This window comes from Neophocaena asiaeorientalis, unplaced genomic scaffold, assembly GCF_003031525.2.
Source record: "Neophocaena asiaeorientalis asiaeorientalis breed wild unplaced genomic scaffold, Neophocaena_asiaeorientalis_V1.1 scaffold146, whole genome shotgun sequence".
Lineage (NCBI taxonomy): Eukaryota > Metazoa > Chordata > Mammalia > Artiodactyla > Phocoenidae > Neophocaena > Neophocaena asiaeorientalis.
Window position 1 is genome coordinate 1,847,829 of NW_020172676.1, and position 22,886 is coordinate 1,870,714.

The 22,886-nt window shown below is 34.7% G+C and overlaps 1 protein-coding gene across 2 annotated transcripts in view; it reads right to left on the reverse strand.

Annotated features, from left to right (window-relative positions):
* Window positions 1-17,004: 17,004 nt before the first annotated feature.
* SLCO4C1 (solute carrier organic anion transporter family member 4C1) overlaps window positions 17,005-22,886 on the reverse strand; it is a 60,268-nt gene continuing 54,386 nt past the window's right edge. For both annotated transcript variants that reach the window (XM_024739704.1, XM_024739703.1), the window contains 4 exons: window positions 22,098-22,288; window positions 20,760-20,824; window positions 19,288-19,425; window positions 17,005-17,298 (listed from right to left, as the gene is read on the reverse strand). In XM_024739704.1, the coding sequence (XP_024595472.1) occupies window positions 17,138-17,298; window positions 19,288-19,425; window positions 20,760-20,824; window positions 22,098-22,288 (555 nt within the window). In that variant the 3' untranslated portion in view covers window positions 17,005-17,137. The remainder of the gene's footprint in view (window positions 17,299-19,287; window positions 19,426-20,759; window positions 20,825-22,097; window positions 22,289-22,886) is intronic.

The following is a 22,886-nucleotide window of genomic DNA, read 5'->3' on the forward strand; positions in this document are numbered from 1 at the left end:
CTTTGAGATCCATCAGTCTCTGTGCATCTTTTTCATAAACACATAGGAGAAGCAGAATGAGAAGACAGAGTATGAAAGTTCTATCAAAGTTTAGGCAATTGTACTGAAGGAAAATTTTAGACATTCCACTGAAAAACCCACAAAACTCTTTGTAGGTCAACGTTTTTTCAAAAACAATCTGCTTTCCTGTATGAATCAAGAGGTTTTTAACTTTAATCTTTTTATACATAATATATACACAGAGTTTGAAAGGTCAAATAGTGCTGAAAGCTAAATGAAAACAAGAGTTTTTGTGAAATGTCAGAGAAAGACAGAAACTGTATGATTTCAGTTATATGTGGAATCTAAAAAACAAAACAAATGAACAAACATAACAAAACAGAAACAGAGTCATAGATACAGAGAACAAACAGGAGGCTGCCAGAGGGGAGGAAGCTGGGAGGAGGAGAGAAATAGATGAGGGAGATTAAGAGGTACAAACTTCCAGTGACAAAATAAATGAGTCATGGGTAGGAAATGTACAGTTGGGGAATAGTCAGTAGCTATGTAATATCTTTATATGGTGACGGATGATAACTAGACTTATCATGGTGATCATTTTGAAATGTACAGAAATACCAAACCACTTTGTGTAACAGGAACGAACACAGTGTTGTAGGGCAATTATATTTCAAAAACAAACAGGCAAACAAACTCAGAAAAAGAGATCAGATTTGTGGTTACCAAAGGCATGGGGTTAGGGGAGGGGGATTGTGGTCAAAAGGTACAAACTTCCAGTTATAAGATAAATAAGTACTGGGGATGTAATGTACAACACGATAAATATAATTAACACAACTGTTACATTTGAATGTTGTTAAGAGAGTGAATTCTAAGAGTTCTTAACACGAAAACTTTTTTCCTATTTCTTTATTTCTGTTTCTATGAGATGATGGATGCTCACTAAACTTTTTGTGATAATCACTTCATGATGTATGTAAGTAAAATCATTATGGGGCTCCACCTGTGTTATGTTTTTTAAAATGCTCTGTGGTCAGTTTTTGGCAAACACTGTCCTGCAAGGGAGAGTATCTTTCATGCTTTTTAAAAATTAGTATGTTCTTCCGTGATTACTACTGGATGATTTTTAATGCCACTATTTAGTCTTTATTCCAATATAATCTTGTCCCCTTAAGGTTCTGCTCAAAATTTGTTATTCCTTAGGAATTTTTCTAAGATTTCAATCTCAGGTCTATGAAGTTAGATGACATGGTTTCAAAAATATTGGCAAAGAAAACTTTAAATTTTCTTTTGATTTCTTTCATTTTTATGTTCTAAAATCACTTTATGTCCTACATAAAGTACCACATCTACCAAATGTGGTACTTTAAGTACCACATAAGTACCACGTCTACCAGAAAGGCTGTATTGCATACCACAATTGTTTCTCTCTTGGTAACTGATAGACTCATCAAATTTACCTCCTATGTCTGATGCAACTTCTACTGCATTCAAATCCATTTAAAGATATTGGCCTGTCATATTATTTTTCATAATATGGAAAGAAAGAGTAAATTAATCATGATAGTCATACATTAGAAATCTATGAGGTTGTTTAAAAACTAGGTTAGATCTATCTAGAGAGGTACTGACGTTGCCCATGATATAGTAAATGAAAGGGGGGAGAAATAGTGCAAGATTCGTTTTACAGTTTTATAAAATTAAATAGACAAATAAATAAGAAAACCCTTGTGAATGTGTGTGTGTGTGTGTGTGTGTGTGTGTGTGCCCACATGTAGGAAAAAATTAGAAAGCCTATGCCCTATTACACTAATTAATTAGGGGAGTTAGTTTGTGAGGGGTGGGAAAATCGAGAAAAGAACGGTGAAGGGATGGAAAGATTATTTGATTTGTGTCTATAGCCATATAAAAATGTTATAATTTAAACCAGAACAGAAAATATCAATAAAGCATAGTCTCCTGAAAGAAAAGTTCCAGGACCTTACTTGAATGTGATTTCTAATGTCTTACAAATTTTAACATGCAGGCAGATTTTTTTTCTCATAATTTAAGCATATTTCTTCTTTGTTAGTCTTTTTTTTTTTTTTTTTTCCTGGCTGGGTTAGAGCTTTATTTATTTATTTATCTAACATCTTTATTGGAGTATGATTGCTTTACAATGGTGTGTTAGTTTCTGCTGTATAACAAAGTGAATCAGTTATACATATACATATATTCCTGTATCTCCTCCCTCTTGCGTCTCCCTCCCACCCTCCCTATCCCATCCCTCCAGGCGGTCACAAAGCACCGAGCTGATCTCCCTGTGCCATGTGGCTGCTTCCCACTAGCTATCTATTTTACATTTGGTAGTGTATATATATCCATGCCACTCTCTCACTTCATTCCAAGTTACCCTTCCCTCTCCGTATCCTCAAGTCCATTCTCTACATCTGTGTCTTTATTCCTGTCCTGCCCCTAGGTTCTCCAGAACCATTTTTTTTTAAAGATTCCATATATATGTGTTAGCATACGGTATTTGTTTTTCTCTTTCTGACTTACTTCACTCTGTATGACAGACTGTAGGTCCATCCACCTCACTACAAATAACTCAATTTCGTTTCTTTTTATGGCTGACTAATATTCCATTGTATATATGTGCCACATCTTCTTTATCCATTCATCTGTTGATGGACACTTAGGTTGTTTCCATGTCCTGGCTATTGTAAATAGAGCTGCAATGAACATTGCTGTACATGTGTTAGTCATTTTTTTAAAAAAAACCCTTCTTTCATGAAGTTGTGGAAAGTGTGATGAGATACTGAAATTTGGTTGCTGAATTAGACTCTCAGGCAAACCATATACAATGAGTTTTTTTAAATAATGTAAAAGAATAGCTGTCATACCCATTCTAGATACTAACCTTGTCCTTTTCGTGGCAACTCACATAATCCTTGTTAGATTCTTCTTTGTCTCTAAAATCAGTTTTTAAAAAGGAGTGTGATATCTGCCTTCTAACTTGTAGAAGGTTGTGGTAATATTATGGGATACAAATGATCTCTTCAACATACAAAAAAGTGAAAATGTCTATAAGTATAAATCTATGATAATCATAACTTGTTTGTAATATTTGAACCAGGTAAAAACATGGAAGACTACAACCCTTGCATCTAGGATCATATTCTGAAACTAAGCCCAAGATCTTAGAGAAATATAATTAAAAATCTCCTCCCTACAGGAGAAGACAGAAGGAAGCTACAAGTACAAGTTTTCTAAAGATTAAATGCTCTTAGAAAAGGGAGGGAAAAGAAGTCTCTTTCCTTATTCCCACAGGGAGAATTAAGCATCTAATTTTTAATTTGTATTTGCTCTTTACGTCCCAGTATGCCACAGCAAACTCACAAAGGCCCAGTGGGATATTTAAAGTTTTTAAGAAAACAGCACTACTCAGTATCTGTTGTACTCTGTACAAGCTGCCAGCTTGAGAAATTCAAAGTCTTAATATTTGATTGTACTATATTCCTTTAGATGATGTTATTTGCAAAGATGGGTTTTCAGCAATCACTATGATAATAAAAGCAAGTACCTGTGAATATCAGTGTAGGAAAGGAAACAAGGATGACAGTGTCCAATCCAATTCCAAGCTTTGAGAAGGTATGCAGTGTCCAACAGGTGCACACATTAGTAATTGTGATTACTGAAGAATGAAATAAAAATATAATTGTTCTTTAAATTTATGTGTGTTGTGTTTTTCAAATAAGTATTAAACTTTTAGGAAATAAATAGTTATTAAATTTTGGACCTATCTTCCTATCTAGTTAATAAACACAGTTGTTAGCTGTTTCTTTGGGTCTAGATGTGCCATGAAAAAAAATTACTGAGATGCTAAGTTTGTTGTGAACTAAGAAAGTTTGGGAACCTCTGGATCAGTACCTAATCTCTGCAAAATTACTGTGTAATACAGGAGTACAGTAAACTCACCTCAGTCTATGCCTCTTTTCCTCATAATTTAAATGATAGAAAGGAAGATATTTGCTCCCTCCCACTCTCTGAGAGTTAAGTCCATATTCATTAAAATGGGAATAAGTCTAAGACAATCTTAATTTCTTTATCTAGGACAGATCAGAGATGGCACCAAATTTAAGTTTTATTTCCCCTCACTAATGACAGGATCCACTGCTATCTTTTTTTCTTTTCCTTTTTTTTAAATGAATTCTTTATATATATATCCTTTTTTTTTTTTTTGGCCACACTGTGCATGTAGCATAGGCATACAGGATCTTAGTTCCCTGACCAGGGATGGAACCTGTGCCCCCTGCAGTGGAAGCACAGAGTCCTAACCACTGGACCATCAGGGAAGTCCCACTGTTATCTTGTCATAGGAATAATAAAGCATATTATTCACATTTATATATGCATGAGAATGAATTAATGAAAAAATTACTTTCCACCAAAATGGAGACATCCACCCGACAGAGGGCCAGACTTCTTGGGCCTAACAATTCACTGAAAATTGAGAAAAAGCCCTGACAACGCATTATTTCATCAATTAAACAGTTATTAATGTGTAAATCCAGCAGTGTTTTGATTGGTGAAGAGGATATAACATTGGAAAAGTCTGTCTTCACCTGGATAAGCATAGCCTAGTGCTTTAAGGTTTCATGTGTACAGATTGTAAACCTGCAATGTAATTAATTATCTAAGCATTAAAGAAAAAAAAGGAAAAGGAAAGAAACAGAGAAAGACCCAAAAAAAAAAAAAAAGACTAACCTGTATACCACTGATGTGTCTGTGTTCTCTTATAATACTGGATTCATGAACTATTGCCAACCAAGGTCATTCACTTCAACTGGAATGAAACACAATAGCAATGTAATTTTCTTAATCTCCTATGTGACTTTCCTTCCATGTGTTACATTTTCATCCCTCATTTCTTTTGTCTCATTTCATGTCTTCTACTATAAGGGGCTTTAATATGCTTACTCCCCAGTCTCTTACTGGCGCACATTCAAACCACTTACTGTAAGTAATTAGCTTAGTGTGTCTGAGCCTGTGTTATCTATGCCTGCTCTGTTCACAGCAGTCTTTTATGTGTATTCTTCTTATATCAGAATTTTAAAGAGTCAAAATAAGCCACAGTGTCCTCAGCAGACATTGGTCCTATTTTTTTCAGTTCCTAGCAGCTAACTGCTCTGTTACACTCTTTGAGTAAAAACACAAATCCATCGACAGATGTATTGTTTAATTAAAAACTAAAAGGTTAAGTCAGACTAAAATGTATGAAGGGCTACTATATTACAGAGTCCCTAAGTCCAAAATGAAATACCAAGCAACTATAAAAATATGCTATATAAAATGTGCTCAGAGAGGATTTAAGGAAGATTGAAATGAAGTCAAAGAATCTGTATCCTTTTGACAAATACATCCTCAGCATTTCCCTCTGCTTGACTGATCTTAAAAAAACTTCTTCCTGACTCTAGGCCCTGATTTCCCTTTTCTTAGAATATTTACTTTTAGAAAACTGGTGAGCGTACATTTTCTCTGCCCCTTTGAGATGTAAACTTTTTAAAAAGGTTCTTGCCTATTTTACAACCTAGGGATGTCTTTTTCGAGGATTTAGGAGCCTTTCCTTTGAAATGCATTATCAAGGAAGATAACATCCCTATTCATCCCTCCCTCACCCATTTCTGTGTAAGGATAGGAGATTAACTTCAGTGGGCTCCTTGCTCTGAGTTGTAAAACTATCTCACTCATGAAGAGAAAGTTTACTTCTCCTTGGGTTAAATAAAGCCCATTGGCAAACACAGGTGGCCTATATCTTCCCCTCACCCCACCTCTTACAAACCACACCACCTTTTCTTTCTGCAGAGCTGAGTTCAGACTGAATTTGGTATTTGTCTGTCTCTCCCCTATTGCAACAATCTTGAATAAAGTCTTCCTTTCCTGTTTAACTTTGCTAGAGCAATTTTTGCTTTGATACCCTAATGCCTGATAAAATTATTAAAAAAATATTCAAAATCATTGATTTTATTTCATAGTTTTTTCCCACCTCTGGCCAATCAGCTGAGTACTGTGGAGCTGGGAAATAAGAATTTAAGAGAATAAGCACTTCCACTGACAGTTTATATCATCAAGTAATTCATATTTCAGATTATTAAATTATCATACATTCATAAAATAATGTTTGAAAATAAAAATTAAGCCAAGAAATTAAATTTAGTATTATCGTTCTTGATTGTTTAAAATTCAATTGTCTCTTGACAATACATATAGGTAATGAAGAAATAAAAATTTACTCTAGATGTAGACATGGCATTTTGTTTATTCTACTTTCACATAGTATGACCCAATACATATTTATTGAAGAAATTTAAAACTGTGTTTATGTTATTTTTTTTCCTTGAAATTATAGTCATATGCACTATTTGTTGCTAGTTTATAATCAGTTGTAGAGATAGGGATTGTTTATGGATTTAGAAAAGGATGCTGACAGGTTTACAATGCAAAGGCAGGTGTCTGGGATTCAGCTGGATCCAGTCATCAATCAAAATAGAGAAAAGAGAGAGGTAAGAAAAGAGGGAGGGGCAGGGCAGATGGTGAGTTCAGCAGCTGACAAATTGAGTTTATGATGCCTGTGATTTAGCCCGAGAGGTGTCCACTAAAACCCTAAATATTTAATGGCTGATCAGGGCTGGACTTGGACATTTGGAAAGCAGGAGGGAGAAAGATAATGTCCTACAGAAGGGGAAACTCTGAACTCTTTAGATGTGAAAGAAATGGAAGAGAGAGAGATTAATATATTCCACAGAACAGAGGAAAATTGAGCAATGTCCTAAGAAGATCAGGGGGCCTTCAGAATAGAATGAAGGGACTAGGTTGGTAGATAACTTAAAAACGACCTCTTTTCCACTGAAATGGAATGAAAGATAAACGTTAATTTGTAAACAGGGTGTAACGAGATGTAAACAGAAGCTGAGAACAGTCCTATTTAATAGTCTCTGTCTACTCTGAAAAGCAAAAAGCACTATCACCTGTGGAAAATGAGGTTAGGATGCATAATCAGGGCTTTGAAATGTATGTTCCTTTATGGAGACAGCTCTGACTGAACCAGTTGGGGCACAGAGCAGTGCAAATCATTTGTGATCAGGCATTGCTTTGTAACGTTACACCAATCCATCACCTTCTGAATCACTAACACAGCTGTCACTGCCCTGCATGACTTGTTGTGTCGCTCCCATTGTGTGTTCTGGTAACAATTTGTAACACCATATTACACTCCCATATATTTATTAACTGTAAGCACCGGCTTGCGAATGGCGGGTGAGACAGGAGGGGCTCTACTTCCATGTTATCTGTGTTATGCTTGACATCAATCTCCTCTACAAAAAATGCCTGGTAATAACATTGAACTGTATTTTAATATAATTGATTAAATACAGTTCTATTTACTAAAGTCCACAAGCCCCTAAGGAATACAGACAGATGGCCTCTCTCTCAATCTCTTTCTCTTTTTCATTCCACCCCAACCCCCAATTTTTAGGGTTCCTGGCATTAAGTAAACTGTCAATAAACGTTTCTGGAAGCTGAATGTTCTGACTTTTCGTTTAAACCTTTAATTGCTTTACTTGTTTTTTTTTTTTTTTTGGTACTTAGGCCTCTGACTGTTGTGGCCTCTCCCGTTGCGGAGCACAGGCTCCGGACGCGCAGGCTCAGCGGCCATGGCTCACGGGACCAGCCGCTCCACGACATGTAGGATCTTCCCGGACCGACTCACGAACCCGTGTCCTCTGCATCGGCAGGCGGACTCCCCAACCACTGCGCCACCAGGGAAGCCCTAATTGCTTTACTTTTGAGGAGAGTAACTTCAGTCACAAAACTGCATACTAAAGCCCCTATTGGCTTAAAAAGAAAACCTTAAGAGGCAGTTTTGTAAAAAAACTACATATAACATAATGCATTTCTTGGCTAGCCAAAAAGCATTTGAGCATTATAAACACAACTGATATCTCCTTTTAATAGCAAGTATAAAGTATGAGAGCATATTATTTATGTTCTCATCTCAGACTTGTTCTTTTTAATTCGATTTGGAGAAGGTCTTACAGATACTGATGGGATGAAATGCCAGCCTAACAGTAAAAGAATGTTAATAATTTCAGGATGTACAGAATTCATGCTTATGCATGGAAAGACAATCTGAACAAAATTTTGAAATTTATTATTTTGGGGGTTTTTTTCTATGCTTTTTAAGGATCAAATTCTTTTTATGAAAGATAATTTAAATAGCTTTTTGGTATTTTAAAATAAAATATAGAATAATATGAAAAATTCACTCTTGGTCAATATCTGGAGACAAAACCCATGAAATCAGAAATATGTGCCGTCGTATTTCTAACCGGGTAAAGTCAGCATAGTGAAAACCGTTCTGCTGCATTTGCCAAATAATTCTTGTTAGTTACTGAATAGTGTCACTTCCAACTGGAAATATTTCCAATGATCTGCATGAGAAAAGAATTCTGGCAAAATTACTAAAAGGATAGGAAATGAATAAATGAAAATGTAATTTTTACCAAAGAGCCAGAAAGAATCCTCCATCAAGAAAACGTTCACCTCTTGCACTGTTGGTGGGAATGTGAATTGATGCAGCCACCATGGAAACATTATGGAGGTTCCTTAAAAAACTAAAAATAGAACTACCATATGACCCAGCAATCCCACTACTGGGCATATATCCTGAGAAAACCATAATTCAAAAAGAGTCATGTACCAAAATGTTCATTGCAGCTCTATTAACAAAAGCCAGGAGATGGAAGCAACCTAAGTGTTCATCATCGGATGAATGGATAAAGAAGATGTGGCACATATATACAATGGAATATTACTCAGCCATAAAAGGAAACTAAATTGAGTTATTTGTAGTGAGGTGGATGGACCTAGAGTCTGTCATACAGAGTAAGTCAGAAAGAGAAAAACAAATACCATATGCTAACACATGTATATGGAATCTAAAAAAAAAAAAACGGTTATGAAGAACCTAGGGGCTGGATGGGAATAAAGACGCAGACCTACTAGAGAATGGACTTGAGAACACGGGGAGGGGGAAGGGTAAGCTGCGACAAAATGAGAGCGTGGCATGGACATATATACACTACCAAATGTAAAATAGGTAGCTAGTGGGAAACAGCTGCACAGCACAGGGAGATGAGGTAGGTGCTTTGTGACCACCTAAAGGGGTGGGATAGGGAGGGTGAGAGGAGGGAGATGCAAGAGGGAAGAGATATGGGGATATATGTATATGTATATGTATAGCTGATTCACTTTGTTATAAAGCAGAAACTAACACACCATTGTAAAGCAATTATATTCCAATAAAGATGTTAAAAAAAGAAAATTAAGAAAAGGTTCAAAAATCAAACCACCTTTACTGTGGTAGCCAAGCCAACACTACCATCTGCTGGTAAAAATATAAATTGCAAGCCTGGAAAGGCTATGAAAGGATTTTAACACTTTTTCTGGAGACCAGCTTATTTTCATGTCTAAGTGCCTTAAATTTGCTTACCGACTATAACTTCATAAAATATAATTTTAGAATTATTATTCTATTATTATATTGGGTAATCACCTAACTAAAATATGTGTTTGAGGTTTTTTGTTTGTTTGTTTGTTTAAATCTAATAACCTCAGCATGTTCCAATGAAAAAGAAAAAGCCTAAGCTTTGGAGCCAAAGATACCTGGATTCAAGTTCTAGCTCTGACACTTATTAGCTTTGTGGCCTTGAAAACTTAATTTCCCTAGGCTTTAGTTGTCTCACATGTGAAACAATTGATAGGACTGTAGTGAGTATAAAATGTGTAACATGTCCAGCTCATTTCCTCATACCCAAGAGATAAACAAAACTGATATTTTCAATAAGCAAAAGCAGCCTCATTTTCACTAGAATTTACCTGATCTTTGCTATATTTTTTTAAAGTGTTTTCATGAGTAGTGTTACCCAACAGGTTTGCTGCTTATGATTTTCAGAACGTCAAATTCCTTGTCAAAGACCTATGGTAATTATTATTACACCACTTACTTATAGAAAGAAGAAAGCCAACAATAACCTGATTTAGTCTAACCAAGGCAAAAGCAGGATGTATATAAAGCAAGGGAAAGAGAGAGCAGAAGGAAAAAAATTCAGATACATTTGAATCAGTGATGTATTTTTCCTTTCCGTGGGCAAGCTTCTGCTTTGCTGACAAGTAGCAAAGACCAACCAGTGTCCTGTCATTGGGAAACCAGATGGATCCGTTTTTTCCATATTCTTTAAAGGATCTCAGGAATATTGCTGAGGAGCATGTGCCAGGATGTCTTTGTTTTATGTCTGTCAGTGTCTTTCTCCTCTCCACTTAGTTATGTCAAATCTGCTCTGTTTTACTTTATTTATCAGAATTTCTCATGTCCCATCACCACATGATGCCATGCACTCAACCCCACTATTCTTGGATCCCTCCATGAAACAGGCTGTAGTAAATGTTAGGTCCCCATTATTACTGAAGTACCTCACTAGTACAAGAAAAGGAATTCATCAAGTGCTGTCTCTAATTTTTTATTTCTGAAAGGAATAGCCCTGGGAAAACTTTAGAACAGGTAATTTCTCTCCATTGCTTTCCAACTTACTGGCACCCTTTCTTCCTCAACTCACTTTACTGCATCCCAGAGAAGACGTGCTTCTGTGTTTTTTTGTTTTTTGTTTTTTGCGGTACATGGGCCTCTCACTGTTGTGGCCTCGCCTGTTGCGGCAGAGCACAGGCTCCGGACGCGCAGGCTCAGCGGCCATAGCTCACAGGCCTAGCCACTCCGCGGCATGCAGGATCTTCCCGGACCAGGGCACGAACCCGTGGTCCCCTGCATCGGCAGGCGGACCCTCAACCACTGTGCCACCAGGGAAGTCCCTGCTTCTGTGTTTTGAGAAGAAAGCCCCAGCAGCAAAATTACCCAATTATTTCTTCTTTCTCCTTTACTTTCAAACCAAACTTGTATTTTCTTAGAGACCAAAATTAGAAATAAGAAAACATAATTAAATCACTGACCACAAAATGCGATTCATGCTCTTCCCCCATCTTCCTCAATGTGTTAGTTCATATTCAGAAGTTTCCAGCCCTGATTTCACTTTAACAATCACCTAGGAAATTTTTAACGAATTTAATTGGTCCTGGATGGGGCTTGAACATTGTTTTAAAGTTCCACAGGTGACTTCAATTATAGTCATCTTAGCCAACAACTCAATCCAAACACTAGTTAATGAATTTCAAAAAGTTAAGAAATAAATATTTTCACAGGTTAGAGAGGAAGAAATATACTAAACCCATAATGTTTATTTCCTTTGAATAAGTAAAAGGATACAAAAATAGTACAGTAATTCAAAAAGGTGAAACTCATGAAAAACATTTTAATCCCATTGTTACCTTCAAGTACATTCTGCAGGATCTGCTAGCTCTACCCCTTGAAAACATTCTTGGATAGATTCCATAGCTATGTGGCCATTTTTAGGTATCAGAAAGGTTCCATTTCTCTCTGGCCCTCGAATTAGAACTGACTTGTGGAAAAGAATCCTAATAAGAGCAGTAGGTTAAATTCCTCACTACAGACGGGTCCCAACTTACGATGGTTCCACTTACCGTTTTTTCAACTTTAGGACTGAGGTAGGAGATAGATGGGCCCCTGGGCTGGACAGCTGGTGCCTGTCAGGTGGAGTAAAACTGAAGCTTTGTTCTCACCCAGACACTCCAAGACAAAGCTAGTCGCAGAAGCTGAGCTCTGCTCAAGTAAAGAGATAAGATGACCACTCCTGAGGTCAAGGAAAACTTCCCTGTCTGCACATGCGCAGGAAGGCTCCCTGGGGGTCAAAAAGGGAGGGGCCGCCACCCCATAATAAGTGTGGATACGCACCCACAGGCCTCTGTGGTGGGATCCATCTTAGCAAAAATTTGCGCATGCATGTTGGGGAGGATCCTAGAACAGGTCACATGTGGGAAAAAAGAAACAATTGGCCAAAGTAAACAAAGACCCGGAAGGACTGTCCTATGTAAGTGATTTAAATCACCTCTTTCCTGCGCTCCTCATTTAAGACGCCCACGCTCCTCTCCGCGTGTGTATCTCTGCCTAGTTTCTGACTTACTGAGCTCCTCCTCAGTAGAGAAGACGCCCACACCCTTTCTCTCCGGGTGTGTATCTCTGCCTAGCTTCAGTCCTAAACTGTTTCTCTGTGTGCTCTCCCATACATTGTGCTGTGTCTTTAATAATAAACTTTGTACCTGTTTTTACAGTTTTTGCCTCCTTGAAACATTCTTGCTTTCAAATAGGGGAAAGAGCCAGGGCCACTTTGCTTCTAGCCTCCAGCCCCTGGTGGTCTAGTGACTAGGATTCCTGGTTTTCATCCAGGCTACCCAGGTTCAATTCCTGGGCAGGGAACTAAGATCTCTTTTCAGGACCACTCACTGCCGTCTCTCTGAGATCAGGATGGTGGGAAAGTGATAGTAATTCAGTAGAAATTGTACTTCGACTTTTGAATTTTGATCTTCTCCCAGGCCAGCGATATGTTGTAGATACTCTGCTGCCACGTGGGCAGCAGCCGCCACAGCTCCCAGTCACGTGGTCACTGAGGTAAACGATACAACCATTCTGTACTCATACAACCATTCTGTTTTCACTTTGTGGAATTCAGAATTCAATAAAATCAACACTTTATTATAAAATAGGCTTCGTGTACAGGATGTTGCCCAACTGTAGGCTAATATGTGTTCTGAGTGCCTTTAAGATAGGCTAAGTCATGATGTTTGATAGATAGGTGTATTAAACATATTTTTGACTTACAATACTTTCAACTTACAGTGGGTTTATCAGGACATAACCCTGTTGTAAGTCAAGGGAGATCTTGACTTTTCATCTTCTGTATTCTTGTGCACTGAGGAAGGGGTGGAAGGAATAGAGGAAGAGAGGCGAAAACCTGACACCACCAGGACCTACATAATTTTCTCTTGACTAGCCCTGGCTGACCTCCATGCCCTCCATTATGGCAAGTCTATAAAAGCTGGTTTAACAATGGGGTGCAATTGTGGGTCAATACTGACATCTGAAATTATCAATTCCCAGGCAGGCTGACGCTCCCTTGAGTTGATTTCTTACAGACCTACCCACCTTACTTTCTTCCTGTAGTAGGCCCTCATAGCAGGCAGCTCTTTTGGACAGAGTCCCATCAGGGCTGCTCGAGAATGTCACATTTCATGGCATCTCATGATCTCATGGCACATGGGAAATTCTCATTTTCAGATGTTATGAGTGCATCTAACCCTCTGAGGCTTCCTCTCTTTGCATTGTGATCCCTCAGCTTAAGCCAGGAACCCAGTTCTGTGTTCCTGTCCTGCCTTAACATGTTGGGGTACATACTCCATTCTGACGGGAGCGACTGAACTCAGCAAACATCCAAGTAAGGAGGAGATACCAGCCTCCTTTCTTAGAAATACCCTCATCACTAGCGTGATTCTCTTAGGCTTTCTCATTTGACTTCGAAACACCCAGCAATAGTTGTTTTTTTAACATTGTTTCTAATATCATTTCTTCTTTGCAAATCAACTCTTTGGGGGCATAATTTACATATGGCAAAATGTACCATTTTAATGTGCATAGTTCAACAATTCAAAAATAAAACTACCATCATAGTAAATAGTTCTGCCACGCCCTTTTGCAGATGTGGTATTAACTGATTTCCTGGTTTAGGTCATTGTTCTATGGATATGTAAAATGTCAATATTAGGGGAAGCTGAGTAAAGCTTATAGGGGAATTGTATTATTTTTACAACTTTTTAAGAGTCTAAAATATTACAAAATAAAATTTTAAAAATAGACAAGTTAAATCTAAAAAGAAAAAACTAGAATGTCAATTCTTGATAATCTTTATAAGCTATATTCATTTTAGTTAAAATTCTAAAATGTTTTGATCCAATTTACCAGATCTGTTTTTGATTTCTTAGTTATTTTTCATCACTCACATGTAACATATGTTTATTGTTTGGGGTACATACAAAAAAGGCTAAAGGAACCTGAATGTGCTATAGTGAGGGGAAAAGATATTACATCTCAAATTAATGTCCAATTTGATTTCTTTAAAGATATTGTACGGAGAATTTTGATAACCCAAGATGAATTAAATATAACCTTTCCAAGACATATTACTTTCGGTGTCAGATACTTCACAATAAACCATCTGTAACACATATCCTACTCATATAAATCCTATATATTCATCTGTCTTACATGGAAAATGTTATATGAAAGAATTTTAGACTATATTTCATAAGGAATGGCTTATATTGAATTAAATACATCCATTGGGATAGCAGAAATCACTGGATTAATTAAATTACATTCACCGACTTCAAAAGTACACTGATTTTCCCTCTCCCAGCCATCAAATGTATGTGTATACATAAACAGAGGCAAATCATATTTCAAAATCTGTGACATTTAATAAGGTTAAACACTTAAAACAAACTAATACAAACATTTTGATATTTTAAAAATATATTTTTTTACATAATTATTTATAATAAAGAAAATCTTGAAAAAAATAAGAGCCAAAATTTTACTTGTATTTTCTGTCACTTTACATAGCTAAACAATTATATACAGTTATTTCCATGTATAAGAGTTTTACATTTGTATTTCCTACAATTAAGAAAATCCAAATGTTAAATTTTAAGACATATATCCAATTATGTACAAAAATCACCATAGTCAACTTACAGATTCAGACTTACTTAAAAATCATTATAAACTGTGAAAAATACATATTATGAAAAATTATGTTCTAAGAGTAGCATAATACCAACTCATATAATCTAGGTAAATCCAAAAGTATAAACAATGTTTATAAATTACAGTAGTGTCTATACTGCCCTATCATAAGAGAAGGTGTTCTTTGTAAATATGTATGTTATAAATAAAAGTCTGACTTCTTTCAAGTGCCAAAATTATTTTCACTTTAATCATTTTCATTTAAAGCTTTGTAAAAATGTTTATCATCTTTAAAATTGCATATGCTGAATACAGTGAAAGCCTTGATAACTAAAAATCATTATGAATGCCAATTATTTAGTGACTTATTCATCGAACTATGAGTGGGGTGATTTTTTTTCTTTTCTCTAAATTAAGTGGCTTTAGACTAATATGTTTTATAATTATTGTTTCCTCTCTTTCTGTTGTTTCACATCTCTAATAATGAGTTCCTGAGGATTTGTCATTATTTTACAGCTAGAAAATGTTTCAATTCCCTACTTCTACGTATAGGATATAGAAAGCCTAAAATCTCCTTTTAGCCTTGGCTCGAAGAGGAATTTAAAATGTGTCCGTCTGGGTGGGAGGGAGACTGCTTCTGAATTGAGGTATCACGTGTTTGCTCCCCTGCCTACCTTGAACTGTCTCTTTGGTTGTTATGAATTTCCTGCTTCTCAAATACCTGGGTTTTTGACCACCCATCTGGCTTCAATCTCTGGTGTTTATATGTTCCTGGTTTAAGTAGGTCTGTCCCTCTGATTCCTGACCCACTGCTCCTATAATTCTCTAATATTCAAGTGTGCTTGCTTGCCTAACTCTAATGCATTCCTTCTTGCATTTCAATTTATAAATGCTACTCATTTCTTGAATCATCACTGGCCACTAATTACCACCAAACATAATCTCCTAAACTCTGTGAAGTACTAATGCTTCTGATCCTGGTCTCCTATCAGGCCTTTACTCTTTTTGTTATTCTGATCACAGTGTATATAAAACACTACTTGTAAAAAGCTAACCTAGGAAAAAGCTGATAATGAATCTTATTAAATTAGTAGCCATATTTTATGAAATTTCAAATGGGTATGAACTTCAGTACTTCTCTTAATCAGTAAAATTCTTGACCAGGTAGCAGTTATTTTTATTGATGTTCACTGATCTATCTCCTCCACATTCTGAGTAGACAAAGTTGGCCTAAGTCTGATCTGAAAAAATGGAATTATAATGTTATCATATATGTGAAATACTTAATCTTTAAATAAGTGGATCAGTTAAAGAGTAGAGTTCAATGTTTTAATCAAACAACAATAATACGTGCCTACTATGAGCAAAGCACTACTGAAGTGCTATAAGGAATGTACTAGGTGATCAGTTTTTAAAATGAGAAAAGTTAAAGGTGATCAGTTTTGAAAATGAGAAAAGTTAAAGTACTGAGTATACAAACATTGATCAGTAGTTCATTAAGAAATCTTTTCAAAGAATATCAATAAAATGCATGTAAGCCATTAAAAAAAAAGAGATCTTTTCCTGTCTAATTGGCACTTTTCTTTACTGAAGCTGGCACATCCCTCTGGAAGACATGTTATTGAATAAAACTATCATAGAGTAATAAGAGGTAAGTGTTAAAAATCAGCAATATCAACAAATCACTTTCTGGAATTCTTGAGTTAAAGTGAAGATATGTGCATACAATGCTAATATTTCTGAATTCACTATGTACTGGGACACAAAGAAGGTAATTAACCGATATTCTAATAGTTCAGTAACTTTCTGTAATAAATCCAGGACAGATTAGTATATGTATATTTAAAATCAAATAATATTATTTAGATGGTTTTAAATTCATGGTCTTTCAATAACAGTTCTTGAAACTTCGAACATAAACTTGATGAATCTAAATTTTTACACCATAAATTTTCTAAAAAAGCCCAAACTATTGGCAATGATAATTAAGATAAGACAAGTTGTAAGAGGGATAGAAACATCACTTTGTTTTTAAAATGTAAACTTTTAACTAATCATTGGTTTTATGTTTCTAGTATAGTTTATTAGTTGGGGATTTCGTACCTAGATGTATCTCTGTGTGTATATGTGTGTGTGTGTGTGTGTGTGTGTGTGTGTGTGTGTGTGTGTGTGTGTGTGTGTTTTGAGGCTTCTGATGGGCCTTGAAGGCACAGGTCTGTTTCTTATATTAAAACAAAACCAAATTAAGAGTCCATACATATACAGAAAACACATTTAATTATAAAATATCAATTTTTAAAATATGATTGTCCATATTGTATAGTTAATGCTGCAGTGACAATGTGTATTCTTACAGATGGAGGCCAATTTTCAATCTTCTTTTTTGCTGTTTTACCCATCATTTCCTGCTTTGCTGAGATCACATTCTAATGAAACCGCAGTCACAACTGAATCCTGATTTTGATATGGCACATCCGTGCCTAATGGTGGCGGTTTATACAAAAAGACTGCAAGCCCATTGAAGAAAATGGTGGTAATTTTACAAGTAACACCTAAATATAGAAACAAATATTAATCATGCATTTGGGCCTTTAATTATTACAAAAATTAATTCTCATTGAAAAATTCTTCATGAGTAGAAACTCACTACTTAAAGAGAAGTATATAAGCAATTAGTTTTATGTTTTAAATTTTTAAAACTTTAGTGAGAAAGTTGCTATTCTTCAATAGAACATCTGTCCATAGTTCAATGAACTAGTCCTTATTTTCTTTCTAAACAATGAAAATGTACAATAATTATTCTATTTTTGGTTACAATAATACATTCTTAACCAAGGAAAAATAGCTTACGACATCATTGAACCTGAGTAATAAGTTGCAACATTTTCATGTCCATGATGAAAAGTAATTCTAAAAATAAAAAAGTCTTTGGAGTTCTTAAAAGAAAGCCTCTATGGGAATATATAACATTCAATGCTCTTCACAGGCTTCAATTTGTCTTCAAAGAACTCTGATTTTAAGCTCAGTTATTTGAAGAAAAACTAGTTCTGGTCACAGTACAAGCATCAAAGTGCCAGCCAAATAAATTAAATGACCTCACAATAAGGTTTTTGCAGTAGCTAATTTGTGTTAATCATTAATATTTTACTCAAACTGTGTATTTGAAAAACAGGAATACTCACTGTGCTAAGCATTTCTAGATTTATAAGAAGAACAATTACATAGGTACTACTGTTACAATGTTCTTGGAATATTTAAAGGTATATATGTTTTGGGGAAAAAAAGTCTCATATTCACTACAGAGTAGGTAAAGGAACAATTCGTTATCTATATTTTTTGGACAAAAAGTACAAACATAACCAATTAAATAAATTTTTAAGCATAAAAATACACTGAATAAAAATGTTTTTTAACAGGTAAAAGTGATGGGAAGATTAATTTTGCCTATTCTAGTCAATATTTATCTTCTCATTATTTTGCTAGATTTATATATTTATTTCTTCAATGGATAATTTATTATTCTGTCATTATAAATTCAGACAGCATACTATGGATTTAAACACATGTAGGAGAAACAAGCTATCTTGATACATGTGCGAAAATAATCACACCACAATCACAATGAAAATCACACATTATTTTAAATACACACACACACACACACACACACACACACACACACACACACACACACAGTTGACTCTTGAACAACTCAGGGGTTAGGGGCACCGGCAACCCATGCAGTCAAAAATCCTCATATAACTTTACAGACTGCCCTCTGTATTTGCGGTTCCAGATGGTGGATTCAACCAACCTGAAGACTGTGCTGTACTGTAGTACATATTTATTGAAAAAGATCTGCTTATAAATTGACCCGAGCAGTTCAAACCCATGTTGTTCAAGGGTCAACTCTGTATGTGTGTGTATTTATATCTAGAATTTCTCTATTTTTAAATACTCTAATTTCTTAGGTTGTTTTTTTAAATTTTAAATTTTATCATACTCTTTCAAACTAGATGTATTGATCTATTTCCTTATTCTTAATTTTCATTGATTGCTTAACCAAGACTATGGAAGACAGACTACCAAAGGCAAAAAGGGTTAAACATCATGGCTAACCTTGTAAACCATAAAAAGGTTTTTTACAACTTGCCTTAGAGCCAGAAAATACTTCCCTACCTCAGCTCTGTGTGCTTTCCAAAGCCCAGGTGCCTAAATGACAATCGTTTCAGTTTCTTAGAATTCTCTTTTAGCTTTTTGTTATACTTTCCAAAAAAAGTTTGAGAGAAGTTGTTAAAAGAAAATTATATGATATGTGATATGATGAAATCTAAAATGTTACTCTCTTCTATTTTAGACTGAGCCTCGCGGACTCCAGGTAAGACTTTTATAATATGCTATGATAAATGATCTCGGCTTCAGGACTATAGGATAATCCAAAAGCATGGACTGAACATTTCAAAACCTAAGTAAGTAACAATAAGATTTTTTTCTCTTGACATAATCCATTTATTCTAAAGATATCAAAAAGTCACACTTACTTATGGCCACTAGCATATAGGCCATCTTGATGTTATTATAAATCCAGCAAGCTCCTTTAATTCCACATTCGTTGATATCCCAGAGAATACATGTGCTGTCTATTGTGATGCCAAATATAATAGGCCCAGGTATTGTGCCTAGAAGAATTACATGTGAAGATTATAGTTTATAATTACAAATTTTTTATATATGATTATGTATATATTTTATATAAATATAGGTATTAATCTGCCCATATGCAAATCAATCAGTTCATGTACAAGTAATAGGAATATAAAGAAACGCAGATAAAACATTCTAAAATAATTATACATATTATATATTTCTAATCAATTCAAGAAATTATTTTAATAAACATCTGTCATGTATTGGGTTAATATTTAGTTAAGTAAATATTCTAATTCACTGCTTTTCTAATTTAATAAATGTCTTTGAAATTAGCTATTATACTTTAAAAAAAAATAAATTATTGATGCACAGAATAAGTCTCCTAAACTACAGCATATATATTACACGTGTGTGTGCGGGTGTGTGTGCATGTGCATGTAAACTAATGTGGGTGTGTGAGTATACATATTTATATATATATATACATACATACGGTGACATAAATGTGCATGGGAATGTACATATGTACATGCACACAAACATTCACACTAACATGCCTAGTTCACCATTAATTGTGCAACTATGGGCAAATCCCTGAATCTCTCAGGTCCTTAATTTACTCATCTAAAAAACTGAAAAGTTGGTCTAGGGGATCTCTTAATGTTTCCTGCTTTTTATTTTTATAAATAATCTTAATATTATGGGTATAATATTATACGTAAAATTATACACACATATAATTACGTGTAAGACATGTTTCTGCCTTATTATTCTTCCTACATCTGGAACCTTAAAAATTTTCTGGCATAAATTATTTCTTCCATCAATTCTTAACTAGATACAATATTCACAGCACAGTTTTTATTGAAACATATAAATTCATCATTTTTCAATGCTAATGTAACATAATTATGTCCTAAATGGAGTTAAATAAAGAGAGGAAAAGGAATTACAATAGTTATAAATAAGATTTTATCATAATTTATGTTGGTGATGGGTTTTATATGAATAAAAAAAATTATCTTTTACTTGCTCTATTAGAAATGTGTTGATGATAATATGTTATATTTTAAATAAATATAATATACTCTTTAGGATTATATTTGCAACAGAATTGGAAACAACAGTTAACCAATCAGGTAGGTGAAAAGTAAAGTCATTATTTTCCTATGTGATATATAAATAATACTACATCTTAAATAGTGAAAAACAGCTCTGTTCAATGACAATTGCAGAAACTAATTGCAGTTGAACTGCAGTTAAACTAATTGCTTTCTTGGCACATACTGTAAGTGAATAAATCAATAACAGTAATGAATAAAAATAACTAACAGTTACCAATGCATTAAGAAAAATGGCATACCTAATAATCGAAGCAACACACACTGTATTCCCAATGCTAGAGACCGCTGCTTTTGATTAACACACCTGGATATATTAAATGCATATAAGACAAAAAATGGTAGTATAGTGTATTTACTCTTTGAGCAAATTCATTTTTGTAACAGCTTAGCATTTCTAGATTAAAGCAAATACTATACACATGAAATAAACAAATTATTCATAACAGCTTACATACAGTTCAACCTTTCTGGAATTATAAGAGAAGAAAAATATTATCTCAACTAAAATACTGCAAATAATACCAAAAAGGAGTCAAATGAGTTTTAACAAATGTATTGAATATGTATGAATTTTAGCAAATGTAAAGAAGAAAGGACATTCATTAACAAGACTTCTATTCGACTATCCCATAAGTTACAAGTCATATGGCTTAAGCTGCAAGCAAATAATTCTTGTTCTCTTATTAACTTTGAGACAGAAATCATACCTGTGAGTTACAGTTACAAATTTGAGGTAGTGTAAAACAATTTCTGATGCTCAATTTGATTCAACAATAATTCTTTAAGTAATAACTCTTAGAGATGAATGAGACATGATGTTGGCACACAAGAGAGTTAGATGGGAGATAGAAGAGATCAAGTAGTCTTTAAAAAAAATATATGTAGGTAGAAAGTGACATAGATGTAATAGGTGTTATGTTAACAGACTTAATGTTTTTAGACAAAATCTCTGAAGCTTCTGTTTGTCAAAAAGTATGTGAAAAAGCAGTGAGTATCAAGGAACAAAAATTGAAGACGGAAAAAGCTAGTTTGTTAGGAAAGATATCGAAAGGCTGATGAGCTTATGGAAGGGCAAATAGGAAATATTTTTACAAAGTGGTGTGGAAGGAAGAAGAGCCAATGAAAGCACAAAACAATGAAGAGCCAGGGGACAGCCAGCATATTTTACTGTTTACAGGAAGGTTTAATATCACAGCACCTACTGTATAAGACAGAATGCACATCATTCTGATTCTGACACATGTGGAATGCACTGCTATTTCCATCATACTCAAATGCAAATGATTGTAACTCCAGCTTACAACCGAAGTCTCATGAAAGAAGCAGAGAAACTAGCATCGAGTACATGCCAAGTAGGCAATGTTAAGACACTTTCACAACCATGATCTTGTTAAAGCCTCAAACATCTTGGGTTCAATGAGGTAGCATTCCCAATGCCACAGAACTAATGATCTTGTAAGGGCTGAATTAGTATTGGAATCAACAGTCAATATAAACCCCAAATAAATCCCTAAGTCCATTTTTTTTCATTCAACATGTTGGCTTAGGGATGGCAAATTTCACAATATAACACATACCTTAGGATAGACACAGTTATAGGAGTACCAGCCATGAAAGTAAAAACAATTGCAGCAAAGAAAATGCCAAGGAATACAGGCAAGTTTTTACATTGACTTGAACACTTCCCAGCTTGAGCTTCAAAACTAAAACTTGATGGAGTAGGTGTTACTTCTGTTTTTCTTTCAATACATGAACAGTTATAATATACCTGGAAATATTAGACATAAACATACTAAAAGTGATTATCTTCAAAACATATTTTATCATTGCAAATTATGTGAGTTTTAGACATGGCAAACACTTACACAGTCTTAATTCATACACATCAAATAGTGATAAGAAACAGTAATAACCCTTAAGAAATCAAGCAAGTGAAAACAAGGGGCCATAGTTACAAAGCAGAATAATCTGTATTTGACTTTTGTGTCCATTATTTTAACTTGTAACCTGTTATTGATTCATGTCTTATAAAACAAATTGACAAGAATATAACAATTAGATGATCTCACACATTCTAGGCTGCTTTCAATAGATCACAATTGTTCAAATAGTTTTCCTAATTTTCTTCTTTTCCATTATTAGGACACAAAGAAAAGCATGCATAGTGACAATCTCACTATCTATGCTAGTTTGAAAGAACTAACACTCTAATTTTAACAATTGCCACAGTAAATTAACTAATACATTACAAGAGTTTGGGGAAAAAAAAAACTACTTTCAACTAAACCTTTTTACTATAATTTTCTGAACTTTTTGAATTGTTTTACCAAAAGCAAACTGGATCCTTCTTAAGATGACATATTTAT